We start from the raw sequence: 18060 nt of genomic DNA, 5'->3' as shown, positions 1-18060 counted from the left end.
TTGAAGCACTTAAGTGTGCAATCCAATTTTGGAAAAGCTGAGACATGAATGGAAGATTGAACTAGCGGTAGGAGTTTGTAAAATATTTTCAAAGTCGTAGGTTAAGAATAAGAGGGCATTACCAAGAGAATGATGAACTAAAAGAATGAGCCATAAACTCCGCTATGTTTTTCCTTGTAACACGTATCACTCCCGAACACACATCAGTATCCTTTTTTTCTCTTTTCTATTGAATTTCTCCCACATTAGAATTGGGGTATTTTTTCGTGCTCACAGTTGTGTCTTTACCGCCTACGACAGTGCCAGGCAAAGAGGCGCTCTGTAAATGGCTACGAAGACAGGGAGGAGAGAAGAAGAAACAGAAAAAGGAAAGAAATCCAGGAAAACCTGAGGTCTTAGACACTCGCAAACCCTCCGCGAACCCTTTTCTCGCAGGCTCGTCCACTGCGCTAGTGCATCACAACCCTGTTCGTCGCGCCGTCTAGTGCTCGTACAGCCCCTGGACACCTTTGGGCACCCGAGCAAGCTGCACCTGCGCAATCCCGGCCGGCCTGTCCGGGCTTGGCTAGCCTCGGTGGGAAGGCGGTGTGTCCAGAGACCTGAAAAGGCTGGGTCGCGTGGTACATCCCGAGGGCAGAGGAGCACCGCAGAAACCTCTGGAAAAAGAAGGTAGCCGGACCCCTCGGCGCCTCAGGCGAGCAGTCCCAGAATGCTCTGCGCCGCGTCCCGACCTGGACTCCATTTCCCAGCGGCCACCGCGGCCGGCACTGGCTGCCCGCCCCAGCTCCGCTGCCCCTTTGTGAGTCCGCTCGTCTACCCCGGGATCGAATTCCTTCCCTGGCTCGCGGGGATGCTGGGCCTCCGGCCTCTGCCCGCAGCGCGGAGGGAGGTGCCGACCCCCCGGCAGGAGGTGGTGAGGAGTCCCGGGTGGGCGGGCGTGTGTGTGAACGGGCCTGTCACCGCTTGAGGGAAAAAAGTGGGACCAGGGGCGATCATGTGTAAGACAGCATCACTGTGTGTGTGTGTGTGTGTGTGTGTGTGTGTGTGTGTGTGCGCGCGCGCGCGACAGCGTAAGGCCTTGTCACTGTTTGTGAGAGAATGTATGCGACCCTGCCTGTAACAATGAGTGGGCAACTGTGCGGCCGGGTGTATCGTCACGTGAGACCGCGTAAGAGTGTGTCCTTCGGACTGTGACACTTTGTGTGACACTGTATGTCAGTGTGACAGCGGGCCCAGAGTGGCCTTGTGGGGCCGACTCTGAGGGCTGCAGGGGAGCTGCCAGCAGAAGACCTGTGGTTTGTGCGGTATGGGGACGCCAGTGCCCCAGGGTTGGGGACAGCGTTGAGATGAAGGGGAAGAGGTGCACAATCATCCGAGAAGACAGGGAAGGAGAGGAGGAGACATGGAGCAGCCCCAGTCTTAGGCTTGGACAGCAGAAGCCCAGGCTGCTGGAACAGGAAGTGAGGGAACCCACTGTATGCTGTTCCCGAAAATAAATGGCGTGATGACTGACATGGATGGATCGATCACAAAGGATGTCCAGGCACTGTGCTCAGTGCTTTATGTGGATCGTCTCCAGGTCGTGTTGACCGCTGATAGGTTAGAGGTCCCATTTTTCTGATCATGAGAAAACAAGGTTGGAGTGTTTGGAAACTCCAGGGAGGTTGCAGAGCTAGTAAGCAGTGGTGGATTGGGTGTTCGAGGCATTATGATCCCCAAATTAGTGGTTTTTACAGTAAGTAGGCTGCAAGTTAGTGGGAACTAACTCTTGATTAAGGGGCTTCAGTGACTGTTCATGTGTAGTCTGACCCCCGTTTCTCATGAGGAATTGACCAGAAAAGTAGAGATTGGTTTGCAGGTGCAGTTAGTCCTAAGCCAGGACCAGAAGCTCTGTGTCCTGACTCTGGTCCAGTGTCCTCCAGATCACATGCCCTCTCTGATGTCTGCTCTGTGTGAAAATGCTTTCTCAGAAGCAGTCACTGTGTAGCATATCTCTCATCTTTGTAGACATTTTTCAACATCAGCATTCGGTAGAAAGATTAAAAGTTGGACCTGGATTCCAGTTGGGCTCAATTGCTTATTACCGTGAAGCCTTGAATACTGTCATGTGTGAAGGTTGGGGGGGTGGTGATCTTTACTTGGTAGTGTCATTCTGAACCATTGATACTGTTATTGTTTATGATTATAAGAGAGGAGCTGACCTACACAGAGAAAGTTTATATTGGGTTCTTGAGCTTTAAAGCACACAGGAAAAAGAACTGTAAATTTAGACAGGAGTGACAGATTCAGTGACACCTCTATGTCTGTGGTGGGAGGAGAAGGACAGGGAGGTTTCCAGGCTGGCGATGCAGGGTTTCTTTCTCCTCCTCAGCTCTGTCTTCTCCAGACTCTGTCCTCCTGCCAGAGAGGAACCTGAAGCAAGAAGATAGAGAACCTGTCATAAATTCTTAAGTTCTTAAAGCCATGTCCAAGGTAAGGAAGCATTTCTTCTCCCTTCTCTGAAATGCCTCATTTTTCAGGTGTTACGTGAACATTTTGGTTTTCTTCTGAAACTCCCCAGCCTAACGAAGTCCCATTCATTAGTGACCTGATCCTCATGCTCTTCAGTCCAGTAAAAGGAGGTCCCTAAGAGCCCTGTGAGCTCCCTCTCTCTCTTAGCATTTTCATTTTCATTCAAGACATAGTTTAGCACCTCCTTGGGTTAGGAGCTCTGGAGAAGGGAGGGAAGTACTCCTTCATTGTAGGGACTTAATTCATTGAGGTCAAGGTGTTCATTCAGATATAACCAACAGCTTGGAGCTTTTCCACAGGCCTGGGTTTGATCAAAAGGCAAGATAAGGGCTGCTGGGTAGTCTTAATCACAGTACCGGGCAAGGTCTCCTGCTCAAGGTAATTTTGAGGAACTAATGTGTTTCATTGTGAGTAGTAAAACATGGGTCAGCTAGCACGGGGATTTTTCCAGGCATGCTGTGGGCTTTGAGTAGGATTACATGAAAGTAATGAGGTCCTGTTTTAGGGACATCCTGAGTGGTGGGCAGTAGGTAGTATACTCTAGGTCATCCAGTTAAGATTAGTGGAATTAATATGGAAAAATAGCAGGAAATGTTTAGTAAAAGAATAATAATAGGGAGTACTTGAATCCACATTTAAAAATGGCTACATACATCTTTAACTGTAAATAGTTTGGAATGGCAGCCAGAAGGAACAAGTGAAAAGATTGGCATATGTCTAGAAACAAATGCAAGTATAAATAAAAATGGAAAATACTGTCCTGGCTGGTGTGGCTCAGTGGTTAAGTGCCCGCCTATGAATCAAAGTGTTGCCGGTTCAATTCCCCATCTAGGGCACATGCCTGAGTTGCGGGCCAGGTCTCTGGTGAGGGGTGCACAAGGGGCAACCACACATTGATGCTTTTCTCCCTGTTTTTCTCCCTCCCTTCCCCTCTCTAAAAAATAAATAAAAATTTTTTAAAAAGAATGGAAAATACCAATTCATTCACTAAACATATAATTATTAAAGACTTATTGTACCAAGTGCTGGCAATACTGTGGTAAATAAAAACAGACTCTGCCTTTGTCTATGTGGAACTTAAGCATCTACTAGTTTGTATATGATACTATAATATAATGATGTTAAATCAGAGAAGATGGGATGGGTTATTCATTTAGAAAAAAAATTTCTTTCTTACATTGTGTAAGTTCAATCTAAAAAATAAAGCCACGCAAACTGCTGGATGAAAATATAGAGGATGGTTGTAAAGAGGAAGATGAGCCAGAAGCAGGAATCAGCACTGGCCAGTGGACCTTCTTGTGACGATTGATGATAGACAAGCTCCACACGTGGCTATGGAGCACTTTGTGTGACCAAGGAACTGAACTTGTAATGTTAACTCATTTAAATTTAACTGGCTACATGTGGTTAGTAGCTGGTATAATGGACAGCACAAATATGGGCTTATCAAATGATGAAGCCAGGAAAACTGGCTCTAAGGCCCTATGTGGTCCAGCCCCAGGGTACCCCAGACCTCGTTTTCTGCAGGTGTTGACACCTGTCTGCTCCCGTCATGCTGGTCAGCTTGCTGTTCCTCAGACACTCCGGGTTCTTTCTGTCTCTGAACAGATGCTGATGTGGCCTGCTCTGCTACTTTCTTTAGATTCCTGTTCAGACAAGAATAAACCTCTTTATTTAGGTTTATCTTGATCATCTTATCTAAAATAAATACCCCTGTCACTCTCAGTCACCTTTTCTTGTTTCTTGTCAGAGCAGTTAATGCTATCTCACATTGTATGACCTTTTATTTAATGTCTTTCTCCTCTGTTAACATATTAACTCTACAAAGGGAGGGACTATATTTTGTCCACCTTTGTATTCCCAACTCTTATAACTGTGTAGGTAGTACAAGGTGGGGCAAAAGTAGGTTTACAGTTGTATGGAAAATAATAATAATACAAGAATAAACTCTGTTTCACACACTCACAACTATAAGCCTACTTTTGCCCCACCCTGATTATGCCAAATTCACCTGTGAATGAACAAAGGAACAAGCCCATGGATACTAGAGCCAGCTACCTCTCCTCTGCTGCCCGCATTGGTAATGGAAGGAGAAAACAAGGGTATGATGTGTAGACCAGATAGGGCCTGTCACTCTAAGTGCTGTGTCTGGGATCCTGCCCTGGACCTCCTGAGCCACACAGTCTTTGGTAGTGGGGCCCAGGAAACCACATTTTCACTGAGTCCCAGGATTATGTTAATGCTCATTTTTTGAGAACCTCTGCCTTTAAAGCTTGTATGTAAAGTGTGCCTTTGGAAGCAGCATTCTGATGTCTGGTGTTCTTCCCATCCCATGCTCACAGCTGGGCTCTTGGGTCACCCCAGGTGCCTCTCACAGTCCCTGTGTCTCCCCACAAAACATCGGTTTTGAAAATTCAGACTGATAATCTTGATTTTTAAATTAGTATTTAGTACATTTTCATTCAATGTAATTAGTGATGCATTTGTGTTTAAGTCTACCATACTGCAGTTTGTTTTCTATTTATCCCATCTGTTCTTTTCCTCGATTTCTCCTTTTTTGGCCTTCTTTTGGATAAATCAGGTATTTTCCCCGTATTATCTTGTTAACTTTACATTATTCTTTTAAAGGCCACTCTAGGATAATATGTATCTATTACTCACTAGGTAATAATCCTCTTTCTTCCTCCTGTAATCTTTTTTCTGTAATTAGCACTCTTACCACTTCCTGAACAAGATAAGACCCCTATAGTGGTTTAACTCCAAGATAACATATTAGTAGTAGATGTTATCTATGGTTTATAAGTACTGTTTGGGCCTCTTAATTTCTTCCTGTGTTTCCATGCTTCCATTTCCTCTCATTTTTCTTCTCCCTGAAACCCACCTGCTAGTATTTCTTTGAGTCCAGGTCAACACTTGACTCCTGGCCTCAATTGTTGGGTCAAAACATTGTAATTTAAAATGTTTTTGAGGTTAAATAATTCTGGGAAATCCTAGTCTCAAGGGAGAGAAAACATCTAGAAATATATTTTAAGGAAATAGACACTGCAGAATCGGAGTGAAAAATTAAGATTCATATAACTTGAAAGTAATACAGAGTTTCGTATAAATAAGATATGGCATGTGTATACCATGTGATATTATCCATCCAACAAAACTAAGTAAATGAATATGTATAGATGACCATAGATATGTCTGTGTAAGGAAACATTTAAACAAATACATACTAACTAAATTTTGATTGCTTCTAGGAGGTAGGGTGATGTGGAGGGTGGAGGACTTCCAATTCTTTAACTTAAAAAGGGAAAGAATTCACTGAAGGTAGAAATACTGAATATCATTTTTTCCGTTTCCTTAATAATGACAAAATTGTATGCAAATTCTGTTTTCTCTAACCAACATAAATGTAAAAATATTTGAAAGGTAGTCATGTCTCATTGGCCAAGATAAAAATGTCGATAAGACAGTTGAAACCTAGAATCCATTAGTTTGTATGGGCAGCTAAAAAAATGTCTTTAAGACTTTATCTAGCAAAACCTACCTCACCTTTATCTACAGAAGAAATTATGTGTGAGGAACACTTTTCTTGCACAAAATTTTAAAGAGTTTGAATTGAAAGTCTGAGTTTTAATAGTTGATGGTCAACAGTGCCTCACCCTGCCTAGCTCAAGGTTCATCTTTTCAGATCCAAGTTCCCTTCCTTCCTTGAAGCCTTTACTCACCTTTCAAATTTCCCTGGATTATACATGTTTTAGTGATTGAAACTGATGCATGTAACTGATATTGATGAGAGTCATATTTTTGCTTCCCCTATAGGCTATTACTTAGGCATTAGTGATTCATATTTTGACTAATTTTTCCATTAAAAATGTTTTTGTGTGAAATTACTGATGTGCCTAAATAAATCTTCAGTGGGAGCATTACTCTATAGAGTCAGGGAAGAATAGGAGTGATGTTTGTATTTGACAACCACTGAGGCTGGGGAATACACCAGAACTTATTCTAGCTGGGGTCCCAGAGGCCATGCTGTGCCAGGCCTACCCCTCTGCTGCTGGACTGAGGGGAGATCAGGCATGGCTGTCAGCCAGACTCAGTGCAGTGGCTGTTCACCAACCTGTGGGGTGGTCGTTCAGGGTTTGACCAGTCGGTTCAGCTGTCCAGGTATGTCCTATTGAGTGTCATTTGTCTGTCGGCTCAGCTAAGAGTAGGCATTGCTCTGTGACACATCAGACCTAAGAACCATGAACGGAACCATCCAGCAAGCCCTGGTAAGTCTGGAACAGATGGAACTCGTTAGGGAGATGGCCCATTTTGAGTTTTTAGGGACCAGACTAGGTCCTGTACCACGCTATAAGTAAGATCCGTAGTTCAGCACACAGCAACAACTCTCACTCATTAAACATGAGAAGTTGGGTGTGTCCCTCAAGTGAGGGTGGTAGGTATTTTTGATCACTTCATAATCACATTGGAAATATTCAGTATTTGTTAATTAACAGTGTTTAAAATTGCCATTATTTTGTCTCTTAGGTAGCATGATAGGTTACCAGCTGTCATTGAAACTCAGTGGGGTTCTCAAGAGCTGTTAGATAATCTTCTGTTTCCCCTGTTTGTTCCCTGTGATGGCTTACGTTTATTTAAATTATATTTTTGAAACATCACTATAAGAATTGTTTACTATTTTATTACATATTATAAGCATCAGTAGCATAGAGTGATGTGTGTGTATATATACATACATCCTATTGTTATATCCGGAACATTCCACTGTAGAGTTTGGAAAAATGCTGGTTTAGACCACATATATCTTGGAAGGCTCAACTCACAGTCCTCTGTCATCCTTGAAGCCTTTCTTCACTGGCCCAGTCCAGCCTTATTTTCCATATTGAGAAATGCTCTAGCATTTAGCATGAATAACATTATTTTCCTCTTGATTGTTAATGTTGTTATTTCTCATTTTTGTGTGTCTTATAAATCTTTTCTCCATCACTAGAGACTATGAAATTGTACACTTACCATGGCAACATCAAAATTAAGCACAGAGAAGTCATCCAGCAATTATTTGATATGTGTTGTTCAGAACTCAAGATTCACTACTAGAAAATTGCACTAATGTGTAATATTTCTTTCTGAAAGATAGATGATTTAGCTCTTCAAACTATGCATATATGAGGGTAAGAACACTAGTTGGACAGGAGTATGTTTATTTCATTTCAGGATTTGGTGACATTTGGGGATGTGGCTATAGATTTCTCTCAAGAGGAGTGGGAATGGCTGAATCTTGCTCAGAGGAATTTGTACAGAAAGGTGATGTTGGAGAACTACAGGAACCTGGTGTTACTGGGTAAGGTCTCCCGTAATTCAGAATCTGCACATAGGGCTGATCTCCGGCCTAACGTTTGAGAAGCCTCTAATATAATTCACTGAATTTTTTTGTTGCTCCTGCAAATAGGCCAAGTTTTGTACAATTGACAGCTTCATTAAACTATTTCTGCAACTTCCTGTTCCACATTCTTCAGAACACTTCTTCCTTAACTCCCTCTATAATGCCCTTACCTCCTGATGACCAGGAAACTTGATCTGATTAAGAGCCTAGCTGATGGCCTCTTTATTTCTTCCAAGCAGGAGTCTCAGTTTCTAAGCCAGAGGTGATCTCACTGTTGGAGCAAGGAAAAGAGCCCTGGATGGTGAAGGAGGTGGGGACAGGAGGCACATACTCCGGTGAGTGAGAGGACTCAGGAGGTGAGGCCACTGCAGGAAAACAATCTCTGCCATTCTGAAAGGTTCCATTGTGTAACTGATACCTTCTGGGTAGCTTTTCAAGTTGCTTCAGGCCTGGGACAGGCATTGAGGTGTCTTTAGCATGAGCTCCTCAACTTACTCTCCTTGTGTATATTCTCTCACACCTTACTGTCTTCTCTGATAACCTGTCCTGTTCTCTGGGTCCAAAGGTCACAGGGTCTCTTTGTCCTTGTCTTTTACTTTTGCATAAGTTGCTCCATCACATTTAAAATATCCACACACAGCAATGCCTCTGCTTTTCCTTTTTTAGTCACTCATTTCTTTTAGATTAAAGGAAATTGTTTCATTTATTTATTCATTACTCTTTTACTAATAACATTGAGCATCTTTTCATGAACTTATTGGCCATTCTATATATTTCGTGAAGTGTTTGTTCAAGTTTTGGCCCCTGTTTTAGTGGGTTGTTTCTTTTCTTCAGTTGTAAGAGTTCTTTCTTTAGATATACCTTTGTCATTTATATGTATTCCAGTTGTGGTTTGTGTTTTTGTTTTTCTACTGCTGTCTTTTGAGCATCCAAAGTTTTCAATTTTTTAAAATTCCAGTTTATTAATTTGTCTTGGTTGGTGCTTTTGTGCCATATCTAAGAAATTCTTGCTATTCCCAGGTCACCAACATTTTCTTCCATGTTTTTCCTAGGATTTTACATTTTGGTTTTTACATTTAGGTGCATGATCCATTGAGCTAATTTTGTGTCTCGTGTAAGATAAAGATTGAAGTTCACTTCCCCCTCTTTGGATATTCGGTTGCTACAGTACCATTTGTTGTAAAGACTTTCCTTTACCCGTTATATTGCCTTGTTGGAACCTTTGTTGAAAATCAGTTGCCCATAAATGCTTGGGTCTGGTTCTGAACTCCATTCTGTCTGCCTGATCTAGATGTCTGGCTTTTCACCAATACCACACTGTCTTGATGGCGGTAGCTTTCTAGTAAATTTTGATATCAGATACTTCAGTTTGTAAAATCACTTTGGCTATTTTAGACCTTTGCACATTTCCATATAAATTTTAGAATGAAGTTGAGAATTTCTACCCAAAATTTTTGATTTGAATTATGATGAAGCTATACATCAGTTTGGGGGAAAATTGACATGTTAACATCATTGAGTTTTCTGACTCACGAGTATGGTTTATTTAGCCATTGATAGTCTTCTTTCTCTTAGTAATATTCTGTAGTATCCAACGCAGTGGTCTTAAATATCTAAAAAAAAGGTTTTATCTGTTTCTTTTTGTGTGTGTTATTGTAATAGAAAGCTCCTTCTTCCCATTGTTTGCTGCTAATATGCAGGAATGTAAAGTGATGTTTATCTTAACTTTACATTTTATAGTCTTGCTAGATTCATCCAAGTAGTTATTCTAGTAGTTGTTTTGTAGGATCCTGAGTGTTTTCTGCATAGACAATCATGTTATCTGCTAATACATTGTTATTTGTGATTCTTATGTCTTGTTTTTCTTGATTTACTACAATAGCTAGGGCCTCCTGTACAATGTTGGATACAATTGGTAAGAGCAGATATACTTGCATTGTTCTCAGTCCTAAGGGGAAATGTATTTAATCTTTCACCATTAAGTTAATTTAGTTTGCTTCGATTTCCTTTATTAGTTTTAGAAAGTTCCTTTCTAGTCCTGGCTTGCTGAGAATTTTTATTAATACATTTAGTGAATTAATAAATCTTTCTACATTTATTAAAATGATATATGGTTTTCATCTTTAATATGTTAACATAGTGATCATTGATTGGTTTTCACATATTAAACCAACCTTCATTCTTGGGATAAACTATACTTGGTCATGCTGTGCTTTCATATTTTTTGGATTTGATTTGCTATAATGTTATTAAAGGTTTTCCATGTATGCTCATGTGCTACGTTGGTTTTGTGAACCATGATATGAATTTTGGTTTTATTTTGAAAGTGGTGGGAAACCATTGGGAAATCTTGAGATGAATAGATGATTGGATTTGGGAATGGGAAGGGGAGGGCAAATTAAGGTCTGTGGCAGGTTAATAAAATAATTTGATGCTAAATTACTTCTATATGAAGACACCTCAGCTTCAGGAATTAACTACAATTTTACATTTGGTTGGACTATATTTCATAGAAAATGATATTCAGGAAGATCTTTCTCAGACTGCAAAGGTTTAATCATAGAGTTTCATGTACAGCCAAAGGTGATTAATAGTACCTGGTGTGTGTTTGGGTCTAGGAATCTTATGGAGGTTTTTTAGCCACACTGATATTATGAAATGGGTTTTTCTAGATAATGAACATATCTTGAATGCAGGATAAACTGAGGCAAGAGAGGAAGGGTGCTTGGAGACTGTCACATTAACATAGATATAAAATGATGATTGTGATTTTAAATAACCTCTTCAATTTTTAATTTTTCTGGTAGTTACCTTATTGATTATGTATGCTTAATTTATGTCCTTAATTAACTTTCTTAAGTTTTTGTTATTTGTAATATCATACTTTTTAGACTGTGTTTAATGGCTGTTAAATCTTCAAACTTATGTATTTTATTCACTGATTGTTTTAAAAGTTCTCTGCTACTGCATAAACACAAAAGATTTTTTTCTTACTATCTTTTAGATTGGGAGTATGCATTTAAAAACAGTGAATTTTCATCAAAACAAGTTATTTATGAAGAATCATCCAAAGTAATGAGAATGGGAAGAAGCCATTTTAGTTATAATCTTGACTGTTCTAGTTTAAGAGAAGACTATAAAAGTGGGGACTGGTTTAAGAACAAGTTGGAAAGTAAGGAGGTCCATCCTAGTCAACTGATCATCACTCATAAAGAAATCCTCACTGAAGATCAAAGTAATGAATACACTAAATCTTGGCAAAGTTTCCACCAGGATGCAGTATTTGCTATAAAACAGGGTTTTCCCACCAAAGAAAGAGTACATAAGCATGAGCCACAAAAGAGAAGTTACCGAAAAAAATCTGTTGAAATGAAACGTAAGAAAGTCTATGTAGGAAAGAAACTTTTGAAATGTAATGAGTGTGAGAAAGTCTTCAACCAGAGTTCATCCCTTACTCTTCATCAGAGAATTCATACTGGGGAGAAACCCTATGCCTGTGTTGAATGTGGGAAAACCTTCAGCCAGAGTGCAAACCTGGCTCAGCATAAGAGAATACACACTGGGGAGAAGCCCTATGAATGTAAGGAATGCAGGAAGGCCTTCAGCCAGAATGCACACCTTGCTCAGCACCAGAGAGTTCACACTGGAGAGAAACCTTATCAGTGTAATGAGTGTAAAAAAGCCTTCAGCCAGATTGCCCATCTGACTCAGCATCAAAGGATCCATACTGGAGAGAGACCATTTGAATGTATTGAGTGTGGTAAGGCCTTTAGTAATGGCTCATTTCTTGCTCAGCACCAGCGAATTCATACCGGAGAGAAACCTTATGTATGTAATGTGTGTGGGAAAGCCTTCAGCCATCGTGGTTACCTGATCGTACACCAGAGAATTCACACCGGAGAGAGACCATATGAATGTAAGGAATGCAGGAAGGCCTTCAGTCAGTATGCACACTTAGCTCAACACCAGAGAGTTCACACTGGAGAGAAACCATATGAGTGTAAAGTGTGTAGGAAAGCCTTCAGCCAGATTGCATACCTCGATCAGCATCAGAGGGTCCATACTGGAGAGAAGCCCTATGAATGTATCGAATGTGGGAAAGCCTTTAGCAATAGTTCGTCGCTGGCACAACATCAGCGAAGTCACACTGGAGAAAAACCTTACATGTGTAAGGAATGTAGGAAAACGTTCAGTCAGAATGCAGGCCTTGCTCAGCATCAGCGAATTCACACAGGAGAGAAGCCTTATGAATGTAATGTGTGTGGGAAAGCCTTCAGCTACAGTGGCTCTCTCACTCTGCATCAGAGAATTCACACTGGAGAGAGGCCCTATGAATGCAAGGACTGCCGGAAATCTTTCAGGCAGCGTGCACACTTGGCTCATCATGAAAGAATTCATACTATGGAGTCATTCTTGAGTCTCTCCTCTCCCTCACCCTCCATGTCCAGTCAGTTGCCAAGACCTGTAGGTTTTATCTCTTAAATATGCCTTGAATCTCACTCCTTTAATCATTTTCACCTTTGTCCAGTACACAATAATCTACTTGACATGGACTATGGAAATAGCTTTCTAACAGGTTTCCAGTATTTGCCACTTAGTCAGTTGTCCACATTGCAGACAAACTTGTATTAAAAATAGTTTGATCATATCTCATTAAAACCCCTCAGCGGCATCCCATAGTTCTTAAGGTTAAAGCACACATTCCTCAAAATAGCCTAAAAGACCTTCCTCCAATACCTTGTTCCAGTCTACCTTAAAAAGTCCCATCTTGTGCCAATATCCACCTCATTCTTTGGAGACTTGTCCAGAATTATAAACTCATATTCCAGCATCAAGTAGATCTTGGTTCTAATCTTCGCTCTTCCATTTTTGCCCTCTAATTTTGGAGAAACATTTTGTCTTTCGTGAGCTTCAGTTTTATTTATGTTATGGGAATAATAATGGTACTACCTCGAAAGTTAATGGGAGCATTAAGTGAGATGATGCATGTGAATTTCTCAGCAGAGTGCCTGACATAAAGCATTCACTCAGTAAACATTAATGTAAAATAAAACGATACCATGCTATACAAAGAAAACATGATCATTTTGACAATGATTAGCTGAGAAATAAAAGCAGCAGCTCAGGACTCAAGAGGTGGTAAAGATTTCTTATTAGGAACAGTGGTCATTGTTGTAAAGGTGGGTGACCAGGGAATCTTATACAGCAGGACTGAGGTTAGAGTACATGATAACACAGTGAGATGGTGGCTTCTAGTTCAGCTTGAACATACAGGGATATGACTAACTTCATTACATGGTTCTAAGAAGCCAGCTTTTAAAAATCAACTTGCGGTAAGTAAAATTTACTGATACATATTTTTCATTTACAAAAGACAAAATAGATGCTTAAAAAAAGAAAACTTGAAAAGGTCAACCAAAGAAGACTGAAAAATAGTCTAAGTTTGACCCTTGCTCCCAATTCCCCGTGAATGCATTGTATTACATCTGTCATTTAAAATGGAGTTCCTGATTGACAGGAAAGGAAACCAAAACTATAGATCAATTACTCATGAACTGCTGCCCACAAACATGTTAGACTCGGTGCATCAAGCTTAGAAGAAATATGAATCCCTTTAGGTGGGCATGTGTTTTCCAGTTACCACAGTTCAAACCATTCCCTGTTCCCTTATATCTGACTTGTTTTACACTTTATATTACTTCCTGACTCTGAGAATGCAATCAATGCATTAACCAACTCACATGAATACAGGTACAAAAAAATGATTAAAACAGAATAAAAGACTTGAAAAACACCCTTCTGGAGGGGGAAGACTCAGTATTACACAAGTGTTAGTAGGTCCCAGTTGAACCTATAGATTCCTTATACCTAACAAAAGCCTAAGAGTTTCTTAAGGCTTGAAAGATTATGTGAACATATACATTCATACAGATATACATATAAAGGAAGTATATCATAAAGGTGATATTTCATGCCAGTGGCTTAACAGTAGTGGTAAAATTGACTCGGCTCTGTACAAAACAACCCCATCATTCATTGGAGTGAGAGCAATCTTCCTAAACACAATGTGTATCCAGAAGCCACACACACTAAGATTCTAGGTTTGACTGTGTGAGAACTTTATTTAATAAAGTGTTTATATAGTCAAAGATAGTATAAATAAGAGGTTCAAACATCAGAATTAGAGGAAATCATTAACTCATAAAATTCATATCCTTAATATAGGAGTGCTCATATGATTACTTAGAAAATGACACTTCTCCCCATGGGCAAAGTGTATGAAGAGGCAACAGGTGACAGATGAACACATGGTAAGTAGTGAATCTCACTGGGATCAGAAGAAATACAAGTTAAACCAATGAACTGCATCGCAAAAGCACATGAAAAGAGATACTTCTATGTGCTGGGTGAGGAGATAGGAACTGTACAACCTTTGTGAAAGGCAGCTGTCAATATTAGAATTTTCATGGGGCAAACCAAGATTTTCTTTGCAGTTAAACACACAAGTGTATCTCCCCTTTATACCCAGTAAACAGATAAAACAATGTAAAAGGTATGAAACAAAAGCAGAAAAGAGGGTCATCACTGGACAAGTTACATTTTGTAAAAGGCAAAAGAGATCAGTGTTTATTCATGAGATGTAGCATGAGAAACTGCTAACCAAAATGTTCGTTCACATGTTAAGGGATTCAGTAATGGGGACCCATCTGCAAAGATCCCTGCAGAGGCTCAGGCTCTGAGTTGGCTTGCGTGGAGCCTGGGGGTACTGTGGAGGCAATGACAGGACTGTTAAGTGCTTTTCTACATGAAAGTTATGTTAGTATCCCCTCCCAGCTTCTTCCCACTCCACCCTCTCTTCCATAAGTACACTGAATGGGACTCTTCACCCACAAAAATGACTTCCCATACAATAAAATCCTAAATATGAAAGTAAATTAGCAAAAGTTAGAAGAAAATATAGTATGTTTATGACTGATGTTGGACATATCTTTCTAAAATAGACAAAATGAAAGTCATAAAGGAAGATTAATGAGGTTAACATCAAAAGTTAGCATGCTTTCAAACAAAGTTAAAAGGCAACAGAAAGGGAGATAATTAATACAAAGGGAGAGATGTAAGATATCAATAAATAAAGGACAACTAAGCAAGTATAAAAGTGGACAAAGGGTAAGGATGAGCAAAACCGACAAGAAATATGGGTGGTTGGTAAATGAGTTCCTGCTCAACCTTGCTAGTATTGAGATACAAATTTAAATAATGTAATCTTAAAAGTTGTTAGTGGTGGGGAGAAAAAGAGTACTCATCACAGCCACTTTGGAGGCACTGAAGTTTTAAAAATGTTCACTATAGCTCCTTTGGAAGGCAGCATGGTCAGTACATGAAACACTGGAAGAGGCATTAGTAGAAATACTAGCAGCTGTTTAAAAGAATGGACTATTGATGTGGATTTAACTAAAAGACATTGATTGAAACAAGCAAATTTTTCAGAATATATAAGAGTATTATATATATATTTTAAAGATTTTATTTATTTTTAGAGAGAAGGGAAGGGAGGGAGAAAGAGGGAGAGAAACATCAATGTGTGGTTGCCTCTCACGTGTCTCCCACTGGGGACCTGGCCTGCAATGCAGGCATGTGCCCTGACTGGGAATCAAACCAGCAATCCTTTGGTTTGAAGCCTGTGCTCAATCCACTGAGCTATGCCAGCCAGGGCATAAAAGTATTACATTTTTAAAATACATTCCTGATACATTTATGTAGGTATATGCTCAGAAAAAGTTCTGAATAGACACATTCAACCAGTAAGTGTTTCTTTTGGGGAGGGGACTTCAATTGGATATTCTTGTCAAGAGAGAATTTAGTGTTAGTAATATTTGATGTTATAAACAAGAATGTAACATGATTCTAAAAGTTAAAGTACGAAAAAATGGAATGGACTTACTGTGAACTAGGGCAGCTACAGTGAGAGCAGCCTAAGCTGACACTTTTTTGGAATTTGCAGAATCTCTCATTGACTCCCTTACCCTTCCCAGTAACATACAGAGATCCCAGTAACCCTTGCCATTTGGGGAAACAGATCTATAGTGAGAGTATCTGAAGAACTGCCTGCCATCTACTTAGGACAATCAACCATATAATTATTATTTTTTTAATCCTCACCCTTGGATATGTTTATTGATTTTAGAGAAGGGGGATTGGGAAGAGAGAAACATCGGTGTGAGAGAGAAACATCAATTGGTTGTCTCCCATATGCACTCCAACCAGGGACTGAACCCACAACCTTTTGGCATATGTGATGATGCTCCAATCGAGCCACCTGGGTCAGGGGAGCTACTGTCAAAGCCTTCCAAAGAAGGCTGCCCTCATCAAAGGTGTCAGGTAGAGACACAACTACCAGGAAGTTAAGACTTTCAGGAAGGATGGATCTGATCTATAAAGACAGTTGGCTTCAAGTAAGGAAACTTCATTTCCCAGTCCCTTCTGGTCTCTACAGAAGAGTGGTGAATTCATGAGAAGGCAAATTTGAATGTGTGTATGAGGAACCTTTAAATGTATTTACTAACTTCTGAATTTTAAGTGGTGGAACTAAGGTGTCTCTACCTGCCCCTTCTCTGTGAAACCAAGGAAAAGCAACAAGAACAAGAATCAGATGTGGAAGCTCCATCTTGGATGAAGTTGAGACATACAATTCTGAGCCTCAAAGTCCACAAAGAAATGTTGCTAAATGTGGTAAGAATCCTGGGAGTAAGCTGCTCTTGCATTTGAGAGCACAAAATTACTCCAAAGCAGTGGTGTATCTGGGCAAAAAACAAAAACAAAAACAAAACAAACAACAACAAAACAAACAAACACACACCTTGATTTCAGCCACAGCATTACTTTCAAAAGTCTGGCTTTTCAAGTTTCCCTATCTCTGTTTAGTCTCTGTGGCAGGACAAGGACCAGATGGCTCAAGAAACACAGGGTCTAAAAAGGGGATTTATTGTGTGACCGATAATGAGCAGGGACCGCAAAGTAAAGGCCAAATCCTTGCTGCTTCGATTGTGGGCCACAAAGTAGCAGTGTTAGCATCACTCAAGAATTTGTTAGGGTTCCAGAATCCTGGGCTCTAACCCTGACCTGATAATTTGAAGTATGCATTTTCATAAATCAGATTCCCCAGGTGATTTCAGTATGTCGTCTTGTTTGGGAACCACTGGACTAAAATTTCCTGCTACTCTAGATGACTGCCTGTTAATAAACAGCTAAATCAGGAAGAACTCTACTCATTCCAAAAATTAAAGTTCTAGCCCTGCAGAGCCCTGCAGAGGCCCTATGAAATACTGTAGACTCAGCCTTATCCAACTTCCCTCTAAAATGGGGGGGGGGCAAAAAATAAATATGCCACCATCATTAAAATAGGAAAGTGATACCACCTCATATCACACACTATTTAAGTGTAATATAGCCCTGGCCAGGTGATTCAGTTGGTTTGGGCATCATCCCATACATGGAAAGGCTGCAGGTTCAGTTCCCAGTTGGGGTGTATACCTGGGTTGTAGGTTTGATGCCCAGTCAGGGTATACAGGGGAGGCAACAGTTCAATGTTTCTCTCATTCTCTCTCCCTGTCCCCTGCCCATTCCTCTAAAATCTATAAAACGTATCTCCCGAGTGAGGAATTTTAAAAAGTGTAATAGGGAAACCACAATTAGGGACACACTAAAAGAACATGGCAGGATCTTTGGCACCCTCTGAGAAGAGGAATGTAATGGAGAAAAAGCAAGCAGAAGGAACTGAAAAACCTTGCTAATATTGTTACAGAACACAACAAGGGGGGCCTGAGACAATATACTATTATTGAAAGAAGGCCCCGGGTCCATTTTGTCCGCCGCCCTAGGAAAGATGTCTCTCAATGCCAGAGATTTGTGAAAAGGAAAGGAAATGTTTATTTAATGCTGTACAAACTTAAAGTAATGACCTAATGTCTTTATCAAAAATCCTAAAGTCCCTTAAAGCACCCACAAACAGACACAGTCCTTCCTTCCTTCCCCCTTTGCCCAGTCCAGAGTACCGTATCTCAGGAAAGGAAAACGAAGTCCATGGCTCAGACAGTCCTCTGGTTCTTCGTTAGTCCTCCTTCTCGACTGGGAGACCTCCCTGGGTTCCCGGCACCCTCGGCTGAGTCGCC

The 18060-nt window shown here is 40.5% G+C and overlaps 1 protein-coding gene across 4 annotated transcripts; it reads left to right on the top strand.

Annotated features, from left to right (window-relative positions):
• Positions 1 to 645: 645 nt before the first annotated feature.
• ZNF583 (zinc finger protein 583) lies at positions 646 to 13012 on the top strand. 4 transcript variants are annotated; one of them, XM_045850713.1, is made up of 5 exons: positions 646 to 799; positions 2372 to 2472; positions 7723 to 7849; positions 8131 to 8226; positions 10896 to 13012. In XM_045850713.1, exons 2-5 carry the CDS (start codon positions 2464 to 2466, stop codon positions 12371 to 12373), a joined length of 1710 nt encoding a protein of 569 aa, XP_045706669.1. In that variant the 5' UTR covers positions 646 to 799; positions 2372 to 2463; the 3' UTR covers positions 12374 to 13012. The 4 variants fall into 4 exon arrangements, with proteins under 4 accessions (XP_045706669.1, XP_045706662.1, XP_045706661.1 ...); XM_045850706.1 differs by having other exon boundaries at positions 646 to 910; XM_045850705.1 differs by having other exon boundaries at positions 646 to 913.
• Positions 13013 to 18060: the final 5048 nt, after the last annotated feature.

Source organism: Phyllostomus hastatus, unplaced genomic scaffold (genome assembly GCF_019186645.2).
Source record: "Phyllostomus hastatus isolate PE091 unplaced genomic scaffold, TTU_PhHast_1.1 phas_contig_133, whole genome shotgun sequence".
Taxonomy (NCBI): Eukaryota; Metazoa; Chordata; class Mammalia; order Chiroptera; family Phyllostomidae; genus Phyllostomus; species Phyllostomus hastatus.
The sequence above is the reverse complement of the archived record's forward strand: the minus strand, read 5'-3'. Positions and strand labels throughout refer to the sequence as shown.

Bases quoted from the DNA above. Each gene is read 5' to 3' on its own strand.
- ZNF583 (XM_045850713.1), top strand. The intron at 7,850-8,130 runs GTAAGGTCTCCC...TCTTCCAAGCAG, and splicing joins CAGGAACCTGGTGTTACTGG to GAGTCTCAGTTTCTAAGCCA. The intron at 8,227-10,895 runs GTGAGTGAGAGG...ACTATCTTTTAG, and splicing joins GACAGGAGGCACATACTCCG to ATTGGGAGTATGCATTTAAA.